This window comes from Erinaceus europaeus, chromosome 17, assembly GCF_950295315.1.
Source record: "Erinaceus europaeus chromosome 17, mEriEur2.1, whole genome shotgun sequence".
NCBI classification, from domain to species: domain Eukaryota; kingdom Metazoa; phylum Chordata; class Mammalia; order Eulipotyphla; family Erinaceidae; genus Erinaceus; species Erinaceus europaeus.
In genome coordinates this window covers 11,780,681-11,795,082 of record NC_080178.1, presented here as the reverse complement: position 1 = coordinate 11,795,082, position 14,402 = coordinate 11,780,681, and the positions used below count along the sequence as shown (strand labels likewise).

At 48.0% G+C, this 14,402-nt stretch overlaps 2 protein-coding genes across 3 annotated transcripts in view; both read left to right on the top strand.

Moving 5' to 3' along the window:
- The first annotated feature begins 32 nt into the window (after nt 1-32).
- Nucleotides 33-542, top strand: TEX54 (testis expressed 54). Its single transcript, XM_060176399.1, has 2 exons — nt 33-160; nt 267-542. Exons 1-2 carry the CDS (start codon nt 91-93, stop codon nt 485-487), a joined length of 291 nt encoding a protein of 96 aa, XP_060032382.1. The 5' UTR covers nt 33-90; the 3' UTR covers nt 488-542.
- A 219-nt stretch (nt 543-761) lies between these two features.
- STX5 (syntaxin 5) overlaps nt 762-14,402 on the top strand; it is a 29,712-nt gene continuing 16,071 nt past the window's right edge. Inside the window, exons 1-10 of one of the 2 annotated variants that reach the window (XM_007526360.2) lie at nt 762-914; nt 1,565-1,814; nt 6,068-6,138; nt 6,309-6,364; nt 6,634-6,704; nt 11,112-11,228; nt 11,302-11,358; nt 11,503-11,584; nt 13,212-13,318; nt 14,020-14,141. In XM_007526360.2, the coding sequence (XP_007526422.1) occupies nt 1,584-1,814; nt 6,068-6,138; nt 6,309-6,364; nt 6,634-6,704; nt 11,112-11,228; nt 11,302-11,358; nt 11,503-11,584; nt 13,212-13,318; nt 14,020-14,141 (914 nt within the window). In that variant the 5' untranslated portion in view covers nt 762-914; nt 1,565-1,583. Of the gene's footprint in view, nt 915-1,008; nt 1,268-1,564; nt 1,815-6,067; nt 6,139-6,308; nt 6,365-6,633; nt 6,705-11,111; nt 11,229-11,301; nt 11,359-11,502; nt 11,585-13,211; nt 13,319-14,019; nt 14,142-14,402 lie in introns of those variants that run through there. The other variant, XM_060176391.1, reaches the window with a different exon arrangement.

Below are 14,402 nucleotides of genomic sequence, written 5' to 3'. Positions count from 1 at the left end.
GGTCCTGACGTCACAAAAGCCGAGCTGCGGGTGGGGGTGGGTGCTGATGCGGGAGGCGTGGAGTCTAGTAGGCTGTTTGTTCCTGGGGTCATGGGTTGCTGCCAGGACAAGGACTTTCCGAACTCCGATGATCCGCCCAAGGAAGTCATGTCAGATGAAGGTAAGGAGGCTGGGTACCCCGGAGTGGGACAGGGGACCTGGCAGGTGAGGTGGGGGAAGGCAGGGCAGAGCCCAGCGGCCTGTCACCCCTGCTCCCGCTCCTGCAGGCGAGGAGGACTCGAACTCAAACCACCAGAAGCACAAGTCCAATGAAAGCCTCCTGATCACAGTTTTGTGGAGGAGGCTTTCTATGTTCAGCCGCAGGGGCTCCACCCGGTCCGGCAAGAGGCAGTCCATCCAGGTCATAAAGCCGGGGCTGGACGAGCGAGGCATTATCTTACCGGAGAATAAACCAGAGGTTATCGAGGAGGAACCGGAGAAGGGATGATTCTAGCCCTGCTCAATCCTCCCCAACCTCCAGAGAATAAAGTATCTAACATGTATCAGTTCCAGCGCTGTGTGCCTCTGCTCCCAGGGCGGCCCACACGGCTCAGGTTGCTGGCTCTTTAAGGCTCCTCCCACCCGGTGCGGGGCGCCGCCTCCTCGGAGCTTGCGCGCGTTCCTCGGGGGCGGGCCGTGAGGCGGTCTAGCCAATGGGAGGGTGCAGTAGCTCTGCATCTGGGCAGGGGGCGTGTCGCTGTGCTCGAAGAGGCGTGGCAATGTCCCGCACGTCACGGGGGTGGGACTACGTGTAGGTGACGTGGCTGCTTCTACTCTCTGGCCCGGTTTCGGCGGCTTCGACGTCCCGGGAGGAGGCGGTGACCACCCGGGAGGTTGTAGCAGCGGCAACAGCGGCGGCCAGCGGCGGAGAGGAGGTAGAGTTCGCCCTGAGAGCGGTATGGGTGTCGTGTCCACTCCGGGCAGCGGCCTCCCGGGGGCGGCGACCGACTAGGGGGAAGGGAATCCGGGTCCAGCGGGTGAGTCCTGCCGACCCGGCTCAAGATGAATGAATGCTCGGTTGTCCAATCAGGGGAGCCCGAGTTCTGAAAGACACTGATTTCAGTTGATCGATGGCCGTGGTCGCACAGAAGGCGGGACCTGGTGGGGGCGGGACTTCCTGTTTCAAATAAACACCCAGAGCCTGCCCCCTCCGCCCACCGTAGAGTGTCCCCTCCGGAGGCCTGTAGCCGTCGCCCCTGAAGAGTCCAGGGGCGGCAAGCGGGCTCAGGTTGGGCCGGGGTCAGCGGTACAGGTCCGGCTGGAGCCTCGGGGCCTGACTCCGGCCCTGCCGCCGTTGCGGGCCCGCGCTCTGGCCACCGCAGCTGAGTTGGAGGGACAGTCCGAGGGCTGGGGCCCGTCTGGTCCCGGAGATCGGCTCCAACCGCACCCCGGGAACTTCGGGGAGCTGCGGGCGACAAAGTCTGTGCCGGGTGCCAACAGGGCCTGAAGATCCGCTAGGGTCGGGTGAGGGGATCGGTGGGGCAGGGAGCTGTCCGGGACCATGACACTCTCCCCTCCATCACAGTGCGAGGTAATGCGTCTCAATGATCCCGCGGAAACGCTACGGGTCTAGGAACACGGATCAGGGTGTCTACCTGGGTCTCTCAAAGACACAAGTCCTGGCCCCTGAAACTGCTGGCAGCAGAAGCAGCAGCAGCGACATCACCCCTCTGCCCCCCCCAGTGACCCCGATCCCTCCCCCTCCCGACACCATGTCCTGTCGGGATCGAACCCAGGAGTTTCTGTCCGCCTGCAAGTCCCTGCAGAGCCGTCAGGTGAGGAGCTGGGGGTAGGGGGGCGGCCATGGGGAGCCAACTCAGACGGGGGTGGAGGGGCTGGGCCCCAGCTCTGTGGGGTGTGTGGGTCTTGGGGAGTATGGAGGGACCGGATGCAAAACTGACCAGGCTTGGGGAAGGGGACGGTAGGATCTGATAAGTCACAGGTGGGCTGCCTATCCAGAGGCAAGGCTCTAGACTTTGATGTGAAGATAGTTCCTCCCTACACACACACTTCCCAAGGGAGCTTTGCTATTCCGAAAAGGACACCTCTGGGTGAGAGGCCGTGCCATATATTTGGGTTTGGGTATGGGAAAGGTTCTGGGGGGCCAGGTGGTAGCGCACCAGGTTAAGCGCATCCTGGTTTGAGGCCCTTGGCTCCCCACCTGCAGTAGGTTTCCTTCACAAGCAGTAAAGCAGGTCTGCAGGTGTCTGGCTTTCCCCTTCCCTATTGTCTTCCCTTCCCCCTCTCAGTTTCTCTCTGTCCTATCTAATAAATAATAAGAAATAAATAAATAAATAAATAAAAAGACCTCCAGGAACTTCGGATTCATAGCAATAATCCTGGAGGCAAAAAGAAAGAAAAGGTTGTGGTCCCGGAGGTGGCGCAGTGGATAAAGCAGCGGACTCTCAAGCATGAGGTCCTGAGTTCAATCCCTGGCAGCACATGTACCAGAGTGATGTCTGGTTCTTTCTCTTTCTCCTTCTTTCTAATTAATAAAATCTTTAGAAAAAGAAAGAAAATGTTTTAGAAAGTGCCCGAGGAGTCGGGCGGTAGCACAGTGGGTTAAGCACATGTGGTGTGAAGTGTAAAGACCACCATAGGATGCCGGTTTGAGCCCCCAGCTCCTCACCTGCAGGGGAGTCGCTTCACAAGCAGTGAAGCAGGTCTCTCCCTCTCTGTCTTCCCCTCCTCTATCCATTTCTCTCTATCCTATCTAACAGCGAGATAAATAACTACAACAACAATAAAAAACAAGGGCAACAAAAGAGAAAATAAATATTTTTTAAAATTTTTAAAAAGAAAGAAAAGAGCCCCATGAGGCACCCTCAAATTATAGTTTTGCAGGGATGACTATGACTTTGGGGCCTCAGTTTTTCTGTCTGTAAAAATGAGTCAAGGGGCCAGGCAGTGGAGCACCTGGTTAAGTGCACACATTACAGTGCACAAGGACCCTGGCTCAAATCAAGCCCCTGGTCTCCACCTGCAGGAGGAAAGCTTCATGAGTGGTGAAGCAGGGCTGCAGGTGTCTCTCGCCCTCTCTATATTTCCCTCTCCCCTCTCAATTTCTCTATTTCTGTCCAATAATACATAAACAAATATATATATTTTTAATGAGTCAAAGTTGGGCCGGGTGGTGGCACACCTGGTTGAGCGAAAATGCTACAGTTCCCAAGGATCTAGGTTCAAGCCCTCGGTCCCCACCTGCAAGGGGAAAGCTTTGCAAGTGGTGAAACAGGGCTGCAGGTGACTCTGTCTCTCTCCCTCTCTATCTCCTCCTTATCCATTTCTAACTGTCTCTATCCAATAAATCAAGATAATAATAAATAAACTTGAGTCAAAGTCATAGAAAAAGAAAAAAGATAAGAGAGAACCAGAGCATTACTCTGACACATGCAGTGCTGGAGATTGTACTTGGAACCTCATGCTTGAAAATTCCGCACTTTACTCACTGTGCCACCTCGCAAACTACTGTAGTGCTAAGAAGGAATGAAGGGAGGAAGGAAAGAAAGAAATTAGATGACATCGGGTGTGTTCAAGGTGATATGGCCGTAGACAGAAAGAAAGAAATTAGAATCCAAGTCTGTGAAATAACTCACTTGGGTGATGTTCTATTCTGTGTCATGTGGCACATGCTTGAGACAAGCCCCTGATGCATTAAAAGGAATTTTTGGCACTCCAACCTCTTTCAGTCTCTTTCTGTTGTCTTTTTAACAATTTTTAAAATATATAATGGATTGCTTAAATATAGACAAATTAATAGATTTGGTGCAGAATATAGTTGGAGAATATAGGAAAGTCTGCACCCTCTCGCTATGCCTCAGTTTCCTTTTTTCCCCTTTATTGAGGTTTTTTTTTGTTTTGTTTTGTTTTGTTTTTGTCTCCAGGGTTATTGTTGGGGCTTGGTGCTTGCACCACAAATCCACTGCTCCTGGAGGCCATTTTTTCCCTTTTGTTACCCTGGTTGTTTTACCATTGTTGTGGTCATTATTATTGATTATTATTGTTATTGATGTTGTCGTTGGATAGGACAGAGAGAAATGGAGAGGGGAGGGGAAGACAGGAGGAGAGAAAGATAGACACCTGCAGACCTGCCTCACCACCTGTGAAGTGACTCCCCTGCAGGTGGGGAGCCGGGGGCTTGAACCGGGATCCTTATGCCGGTCCTTGCAATTTGAGCCATGTGCGCTTAACCCACCGCACCACCACTCGACCCCCTGAGGGGGGTCAATTTTTTTTTTTTTACTTTTTATTTTACGTATTTATTTCCTTTTGTTGCCCTTGTTTTTTTGTTGTAGTTATTATTGTTGCTGTTGTTAGATAGGACAGAAATGGAGAAAGGAAGGAAAGACAGAGAGGGAGAGAGAAAGACAGACACCTGCAGACCTGCTTCACCACCTGTGAAGCGACTCACCTGCAGGTGGGGAGCCAGGGGCTTGAACCAGGATCCTTATGCCGGTCCTTGCGCTTTGGCCATGTGCGCTTAACTTGCTGCGCTACTGCCCAAATTCCAACAATTTTTAAAATATTTATTCATTTATTATTGAGTAGAAACAGAAATTAAAAGGGGAGGGGGAGATAGAGAGACACCTGCAGCCCTGTTGCACCGCTCGTGAAGCTTTTCCCCTGCAGGTGGGGACCAAAGGCTTGAACCTGGATCTTTGTGCGCTGTAATGTGAGCACTTAACCAGGTGCGCCACCGCCTGGCTCCAACTCTCTGTATCTGTGTGTGTGTGTGTGTGTGTGTGTGTGTCTGAAGGAAGGAAGTAGAAATTAGATTCTCTTGTCTCAGTCAGATGATCTAAATCAATCTGGGACCTAAGTAACTATATATTTTTTAGATTTATTTATTTTCCCTTTTGTTGCCCTTGTTGTGTTTTTATTGTTGTTGTAGTTACTGTTGTTGTTATTGATGTTGTTGTTGTTGGATAGGACAGAGAGAAATGAAGAGAGGAGGGGAAGACAGAGGGGGAGAGAAAGATAGTCACCTACAGACCTGCTTCACCGCCTGTGAAGTGACCCCCCTGCATGTTGGGAACCTGCGGCTTGAACCGGGATCCTTACGCTGATCCTTGCGCTTTGCGCCACATGCACTTAACCTGCTGCAGGACTGCCCAACTCCCAGTAACTATTTTTTTAAGTAGTTTTCCTCACTTTATTTTAAAGAGACACACACACACCAGAGCACCGCTTCTCTCTGGCTTGTGGTGGGGATTGAATGTTACCTCATAGTTTCAGAAATGGAAGTCTTTTGCGGAACCACTGTGCTGCCTCTCCAGCCCCTGAGTAACTATGTTTACACACTTGACTACTCATCTCTTGTTAGCAGCTGCTCTTTTCCATGATTTCCAGAGTTTTCTAGTTCTTGTCTCTCATTCCCAGATTTAAGGTCTAGGTTATTAGTACTAGCTACCATGTATACAATTTTTTTTAACATTTATTTACTTATTCCCTTTTGTTGCCCTTTTTTTTTTCTTTTATTGTTGTAGTTATTGTCGTCGTTGGATAGGACAGAGAGAAATGGAGAGAGAAGGGGAAGACGGGGGGGGGGGAGAGAAAGATAGACACCTACAGACCTGCTTCATGACCTGTGAAGCTACTCCCCTGCAGGTGGGGAGCTGGGGGCTCGAACCCGGATCCTTACACCAGTCCTTGCACTTTGCGCCACCTATGCTTAACCCACTGCGCTACTGCCCTACTCCCAATAATTCTTATGATGTGCCCACTCTAGCTACAATACAGCCTTAAGCTATTTAGTTTGAGCAGTAGGACATGTGTGGTTTGTCATCACTGTATAGAAAAAGAAATAAGAGATTCTGAACAGATTAAGCAACCCCTATAGCTAGTAAGTGATGAATGATTTGAGGCCAGGCCAACACGTCTTAAAATCAGGACTATGCACAACCACTACTGATAAACCTAGACTATCTGGTGGCCACCAATGAAACTAGAGAGTTTAGTTGTACATTTGAGGAACAGTGATAGAAAGTAAAAGGAGGTAACTTTTTCACCTCTTGACGTTACTTTTCAGAATGGGATCCAGACGAATAAGCCAGCTCTGCGTGCGGTTCGGCAACGCAGTGAATTCACCCTCATGGCCAAGTAAGTTGAGAGAAGTCTCGTGGTGGAGGAACACAGTGTCTGAGCAGAAGTAGGCTTGGCTGCAGTGGCCTCAGCTATGTGGGCTGGGACTGGTTGTACTGAAGTTAATGTGGGGGAATAGGCCTTCTCCCACCCTTTCCCTCAGTGTTCTCAGTCATGATCATTTGCAGGCGCATTGGGAAAGACCTCAGCAACACATTTGCCAAGCTGGAGAAACTGACAATCTGTGAGTATGCTTGGGGTCTTGCAGAGGTGGGGCAATGAGCCAAAAACCATACTCAGATTTGAGGTGTAGGTTGCTAGTACTAGCTAGCATGTATATAATCCATATGATATACCTACTGTAGCTAAAATACAGCCTTAAGCTACTTAGTTTGAGCAATAGGACATGTGTGGTTTGTCGTCACCATAGAGAAAAGGAAATAGTGATTCTGAACAGGTTAAGCAACTCCTCCTTCAATCTCACCCATCCTGGCTTCTTGTTTGTCTCTACAGTGGCAAAACGCAAGTCCCTCTTTGATGATAAGGCAGTGGAAATCGAGGAGCTAACATACATCATCAAGCAGGTGAGCTGCTGGCTCTCTGGATCACTTCTATAATCCTCTGTTGCGTTGGAAACCCAGAATGAGTTGCTAGAGCCAGTTGCAAACATCCTGTTCTTTTTTTTTTTTAAATATTTATTTTATTTATTTATTCCCTTTTGTTGCCCTTGTTGTTTTATTGTTGTAGTTATTATTGTTGTTGTCGTCGTTGGATAGGACAGAGAGAAATGGAGAGAGGAGGGGAAGACAGAGGGGGAGAGAAAGATAGACACCTGCAGACCTGCTTCACCGCCTGTGAAGCGACTCCCCTGCACGTGGGGAGCCGGGGTTCGAACTGGGATCCTTATGCCGGTCGGTCCTTGTGCTTTGTGCCACCTGCGCTTAACCCGCTGCGCTACAGCCCGACTCCCTGCAAACATCCTGTTCTTTTGTTAGTCATGTACAAAGCACTGCGTTGAGCATTTGTCTCACAAACATGAGACAAGACCCTTGTCTTCATGGGTCTGTGGTCTAGAAGAGGTAACCAGCCCCATAAACTCACAGTGATAACACTATACAGACTGATTACTATGTATGTAATATACATACTGGTTACAATGTACCTCTATTTGGCTATAAAGCTTACTTATGCTATTTAGTTTCAACTAGAAAGGGTATGTGAACTATTGTGATTTTATAGACTAGGAAGTAGAATAGGCTAAGTAATGGGGGTGGAGCTAACTGGGGGACTATAAGTAGGACTTTGTTATAGAAGTTATTAAAACTAGTGTTTGTTGTTGTTGTTGTTGTTTTGTACGTTCATTTGTTTCTTTTTGGTCCTGGGTATTAAACCTGGGAAATCTAGTACCTCAAGCTGTTGTGCTACCTGGGTAATACTAGATACCCACTCTTACAACCTTTCTTTAAAAAGATTTATTTACCTTTAATGAGAGACAGAGAAAGAAAGAAAGAGATACCAGAGCACTGCTTAACTCTGGCTCATAGTGGATGCTGTGGATCGAACCTGCAACCTAGGGGCCTCATGCATACAAACAATGTGCTGTAATAAGTTGAGCTGTTTTCCTCAGCCCACTCTAACCTGTTTTTGAAGTTGTTGTTGTTGTTTTAAGAATTTATAATTTTTAAAAAGTATTCCCTTTTGTTGCCCCTTGTTGTTTTATTGTTGTAGTTATTACTGTTGTTGTTATTGATGTCGTTGTTGTTGGATAGGACAGAGAAATGGAGAGAGGAGGGGGAGAAAAGATAGACACCTGCAGACCTGCTTCACCACTTGTGAAGCGACTCCCCTGCAGGTGGGGAGCCGGGAGCTCAAACTGGGATCCTTACACCGGTCCTTGTGCTTTGCGCCACATGCGCTTAACCCGCTGCGCTACAGCCCGACTCCCCAAAGTCATTGTTCTTGACCTCTGTCCTCTCTACTTTTTTCTGGCTCCTTCCTACTCTGGCTACCCTGCTTTCTCTCTCTCTCTCTCTTTTTTTTTTTTTTTTGCCTGTCAAGTTTATTGCTGAGGTTCCATGCTGGCACTACAAATCCACTGCTCCTGGGTTTTTATTGGCTAGGACAGAGAGAAATTGAGAGGGGTGGGGGAGGGACAGACAGACATCTGCAGACCTGCTTCACTACTTGTGAAGTTTCCTTCCTGCAGGTGGGGAGCCGAGGGCTCAAATCGGGGTACTGGAGATTAGTACTATGTGCGCCTAGCCCAGTATGCCCAGCTCCAGTACTCTGCTCTCTCAACCATGCCCTGGCCTTCTCTTCCGCCTCCCTTGTCTCACTTGACCCTTGGTAGGCTGTGTTGGAGCATGGGTGATGCATTGTTGTGTAGAAAGCCTGATTATATGACTCACTCATTGGGTGTGACCTGAGACAACTCACAACTTTGCCTCTTTTTAAAGATTAATTTGTTTTTATTAACTTTGAAACTTTATTTATAAGAAAGTGAGAGGGGACCAGGGAGTGGAGCACCCATATTACCAACTGCTAGGATTGCAAGTTGGAGCCCCTCCGCCTCACTTATAGAGGGTTTCATGAGTGGTGAAGCAGGTCTGCAGGTGTCTGTCTTTCTCTCCATCTCTCTATCTCCCTGTCCTCTCTCAGCTTCTCTCTGTGTCCATCTAATAAAAATTAGAAAGAAAAAGGGGGGCCCTGGGCAGTAGCACAGTGGGATAAGAGAACATGGTATAAAGTGCAAGGACAGGCTTAAGGATCCTGGTTCGAGCCCCAGGCTCCCCACCTGCAGGGGAGTCGCTTCACAGGTGGTGAAGCAGGTCTGCAGGTGTCTGTCTTTCTCTCCTTCCCTCTGTCTTCCCCTCCTCACTCGAATTCTCTGTCCTATCCAATAACAACAACAGCTTTGACAATAATAGCAACTATAATAAGCACAACAACAAGGGCAACAAAATGGGGAAAATGGCCTCCAGTAACAGTGGATTCATAGTGCAGGCACCGAGCCCCAGCAATAACTCTGCAGGCAAAAAAAAAGAGAGAGAAGGAAAGAGACAGAGATACCTGCAGCACTGCTTTACCACTCATGAAGCTTTCCCCCTGCAGTTAGGGACCAGGGGCTTGAACCTGGGTCCTTGTGCACAGTAATATAGGTACTTAACCAGGTGAGCCACACCCTGGCCCAGATTTATTTATTTTTATAAAATAGGGATAAAAAGAGTAGAGTGACAGAGAGAGAGAGAGACCTGATCATCACTCAGCTATAGTTTGTGCTAGTGCTGAGATTGGATCTGGGGCTGCAGTGGTCTCAGGCATGCGAGTCCAGTGCTCTAACATGTCGAGCTCTCTCCTCACCCTGCAATATTTTTGAAAGAAATTCTGCATATACAAATGATGTGGGCTGGGCAATGGCACATGATACCATGCCTTGCACCTGGGTTCAAGCCGCCACTCCCTGCTTGCAAGGGGGAAGCTTTAGGAGCAGTGAAGCAAGGGCTGCAGGTGGTGCATTGTTCACAGGCACAGAGCCTCAGCAGTAATCCTGGTGACGAGTTTTGTAAAAAGGGGTATATAGGATTGACATATTCCCGCTCTCAGAATTGACCTTTTGAGGGGTTCCTTAGCCATGAGTATGACCTTACAGGATAGAGTAGGGCTATAAAGTTAGAAGGAATAAAGAAGGTAGCACAGTGGGTTAAGCGCAAGTGGCACAAAGCGTAAGGACCGGCTCAAGGATCACTGTTCAAGCCCCCAGCTCCCCGCCTGCAGGGGAGTCACTTCACAGACGGTGAAGCAGGTCTGCAGGTATCTATCTTTCTCTCCCCGTCTCTGTCTTCCTCTCCTCTCTCCATTTCTCTGTCCTATCCAACAACAATGACATCAAGAACAACAACAATAATAACTACAATAAAACACCAAGGGCAACAAAAGGGAATAAATAGTTTTTTTTTTTTTTTTAAAAAAAAGAAGTCATTTATTTGAAAGTGGATGAGTGCATCCTTTGCCTTCTTTTTTTTTCTGCCACCAGAGTTGTCTGTGGGGCTCAGTACCAGCACTATGAATACACTGCTCCCAGAGGCTATTTTTTTCTCCATCCTTTTTTTTTTCTTCTTTCTTTAATGTTAGAATTTCTTTTTCTTTTAAAATTCAATTTATTTACTGGATAGAGATAGAAATTGAGAGGGAAAAAAAGAAATTGAGAAGGAAGGGAGAGATAGACACACACCTGCTGCACTGTTGTACTGCTGCACTACTCACTAAGATGTCCTCCTGCAGATGGGGACTGGAACTTTGAACCTGAGTCCTTATGGGCTGTAATATGTGTGCCACCACTTGGCCTGTCTTCCTCCCTCTCTTTCTTCCTTCCATCCTCCCTTCCTTCTTCCTCCCTCCCTTTCTTTCTCTCTTTCTATTTTGTTTGATAAGAAAGAAATTGAGGGTCTGGGTGGTGGCGCACCTGGTTGAGCACACATGCCAGTGCACAGGGACCCAGATTCAAGCCCCCGGTCCCCACCTGCAGGGAGGAATCTTCTCAAGTGGGGAAGCAGGGCTGCAGGTGTCTCTCTGTCTCTCTCCCTCTCTATCTCCCTCACCTCTCAATTTTTCTGTCTCTATCCAATAGTAAGTAAATAAAATTTTAAAAAAAGAAGAAGAAGAAGAAGAAAGAAATTGAGAGGGGGAGAGGGAAGGTAGAAAGGGAGAACGCTTGATGAGCAGTCAAGCAGGTCTGCAGGTTTCTTTCTTCCTTTCCTTAGACCGGTCCTTGCAAATAGTAACACGTGCACTCAATTCAGTGCAACCTATTTCTGGCTCTTCTCTGCAGGGACTGGACCAGAGCAAACTCCAGTACTTGGCAAATCCCAGCAGACCCTCTGGTTCAACTGTCAGGGGTTATATAGCCACTGACCTCCTGCCAGACTTGTGTGTGTGGGAGAGACGAGGACTTCTTGGTTGGTGTTCAGTTTTCCTTTTAACTCTTTCACCAGGACATCAATAGCCTCAACAAACAAATCGCACAGCTTCAGGACTTCGTGAGGGCCAAGGGCAGTCAGAGTGGCCGGCACCTGCAAACCCATTCTAACACCATCGTGGTCTCCCTGCAGGTGGGACCTGGGGCTGGTGGGGGGAAGAAGGGTGTTAATTTTCTGTGGTTAACCCTCTCTCCTTCCCCTCTAGTCAAAATTGGCCTCCATGTCCAATGACTTCAAATCAGTTTTGGAAGTGAGGACAGAGGTGAGAAGAATCTTTGTAGGAGGGGTAGGAATCGGGGGGTGAGGGCTGAAGTGAAAGGCACTTCAGGAGAGGGTAGGAGGGGATCTCTGAACATTCTGTCCTCCCAGAGGCCTCAGGCCTGCTGTATTTGTTTCTCAACCCCAGAACCTGAAGCAACAGAGGAACCGGCGGGAGCAGTTCTCCCGGGCACCTGTGTCAGCCTTGCCTCTTGCCCCCAACCACCTGGGTAAGTCACAGCCATACTGGGGCTCCTGGAGGGGGGAGGTTTAATGACTCTTTAGTGCTCTCCCTTAAAGGTTGGGGTCTGGTAGCAGCATTTGAATACCACTCTTTGAGTGCTGGGATTCAGTAGTCACAACTAGTACCCACATTTTCATTGTTGGGGGTGACTTTAGTCAAGATCAGAATGATAGTTTCTTCTTTTTTTAACCAGAGCACTACTAGGCTCTGGCTTATGGTGGTGTGACGGGGATTAAACCTGGGACTTTGGAACCTCAGGCATGAGAGTCTCTTTGCATAAACATTATGCTCCTTCTCTTTCCCAGAACTATTGTTTCTTTCTTTTTTTTTTTTAATCTTTATTTTTTATTGAATGGAGACAGCCATAAATCGAGAGGGTAGGGAAGATAGAGATAGAGAGAGAAAGAGAGAAACCTGCATCCCTGCTTCACCACTTGCAAAGCTTTCCCTCTGCAGGTGGAGACCAGAGGCTCGAACCTGGGTCTTTGAGCACTGTAACATGTGCGCTCAACCAGGTGTGCCACCACCCAGTCCCTCTTTCTTTTTTTTCTTTTTCTTTCTTCTCTCTCTCTCTTTTTTAAAAATTGCTATCAGGGTTACCCCTGTGGCTTGGCATCATAGTATCAACACAACAACTCTACTGCTCCTGGTGGCCATCCCCCCGCTTTTTTTTTTCTTTTTGCTTCCAGGCTTATCTCGGGCGCTCAGTGCCAGCACTACAAATCCACTGCTCCTATGGCTATTTCAGGGTAGGAGAAAGAGAAATTGAGAGGGGAAGGGAAGACAGAGAGGAAGAGAGAAAGACACCTGCCGACCTGCTTCACCAGTGAAATGACTCCCCCTGCAGGTGGGGAGCCAGAGGCTCAAACCGGGATCCTTGTGCTGGTCCTTGCACTTTGTACTATGCATGCTTAACCTGATGCACCACCACCCAGCCCCTGCCATTTTTCCCTTTCTTTTTTTTTTAATTCTTAAAATTTATTTATTGGATAGAGACAGCCAGAAATCAAGAGGGAAGCGGGAGAGAGGGAGACAGAGAGACATCTGCAACACTGCTTTACCACTCGCAAAGCTTTCCCTTTGCAAGTATGGACCGAGGACTCAAACTTGAGTCCTTGCACATTGTAACATATGCACTCAACCAGCTGTGCCACCACCTGGCCTCCATTTTTCCTTTTTTCAAATTTAATTATTTATTTGATAGGACAGATAGAAATAGAGAGGAGCGGAGGAAATTGACACAGAAAGAGAGACTCCTATAGACCAGCCTTGCCATTCGTGGAGCTCCCCTACATTAGGGAGCTGGGTCCTCAAGCATGGTAATGTGTGTACCTAACTGGGTGCACCACTACCTGGCCTCCAATCGTTTCTGATATTTTGTCTTATTCACGTTCTCTCACTCTTAACACTGATCAAGCTTTCTCGTTTAATTTCCACAGCCACCCCTTGAGAAAAGCAGCTATTGTTATGTCCCATTTTACAGCTGAGGAAACTGAGTCTCAGACTCGAAGAGAATGATCCGGGTCATGAGGCTAGTAAATACCACAGCCGGGGTTCAAATCCACAATGGCTGTGACCCACTCAGCTGCACCATACTTTCTTTCTTCCTCCAGGAGGTGGTGCTGTGGTTTTGGGGGCAGAGTCTCGTGCCTCCGGGGATGTGACCATTGACATGATGGACTCTCGGACCAGCCAGCAGCTGCAGCTCATTGATGAGCAGGTACCTTGAACTCCAAACTCAGGAAGCCTTGCCTTTCCGTGTTCCACAAGCTAGTGTTTAGAATGTGCCATGGGGAGGGCTGGAAGGGGATAGCAAGCTGGGAAGGATGTGAAAAGGCAAGAAGTTGAGTGCTTGGATGGGGGTAGACAGCATAATGGTTATGCAAAGAGACTCTCTTGCCTGAGCCTCCAAAGTCCCAGGTTTAATCCCCTGCACCACCATCTATAAGAGCTGAGCAGTGCTCTGGTTAAAAAAAAGAAAGAGGAAAACAAGGGCAATAAAAAGGGAAAATGAATAAATAAATAAATTTTTTCTTAAAGAAAAAGAGAGAAAGAAAGAAAGAGGGTGGGGGTAGAGCATAATGGTTATGCAAAGAGACTCTCATGCCTGAGGCTCTCAAGTCCCGGGTTCAGTCCTCCACACCATAAGCCATAAGCCAGAGCTGAGCAGTGCTCTGGTAAGAAAGAAAGAAAGAAAGAAAGAAAGAAAGAAAGAAAGAAAGAAAGAAAGAAAGAAAGAAAGGAGGGAGGGAGGGAGGGAGGGAGGGAGGGAGGGAGGGAGGGAGGGAAGGAAGGAAGGAAGAAAGAAAGAAAGAAAGAAAGAAAGAAAGAAAGAAAGAAAGAAAGAAAGAAAGAGAAAAGGAAAATTAAAAAAAGAAAAAAAGAAGTTGAGTGCTCACCTACTTGCTCTTTCTTCTGAAGGATTCCTACATCCAGAGCCGAGCAGATACCATGCAGAACATCGAGTCCACAATTGTTGAGCTGGGCTCCATCTTTCAACAGTTGGCACACATGGTTAAGGAACAGGAAGAGACCATTCAGAGGTGAGATTCTTTCTCCCAGTTTTTTTTTTTTTTTTTTTTTGGCCTCCAGGGTTATTGCTGGGGCTCAGTGCCTGCACTACAAATCCACTGCTCTTGGAGGCTATTTTTCCCTTTTGTTGCCCTTGTTGCTTATCATTGTTGTTATTTTTGTTGTCATCACTATCACTGTCGTCATTGTTGGATAGGACAGAGAAATCAAGAGAGGAGAGAGAAAGATAGACACCTGTAGACCTGCTTCACCGCTTGTGAAGTGCCCGGATC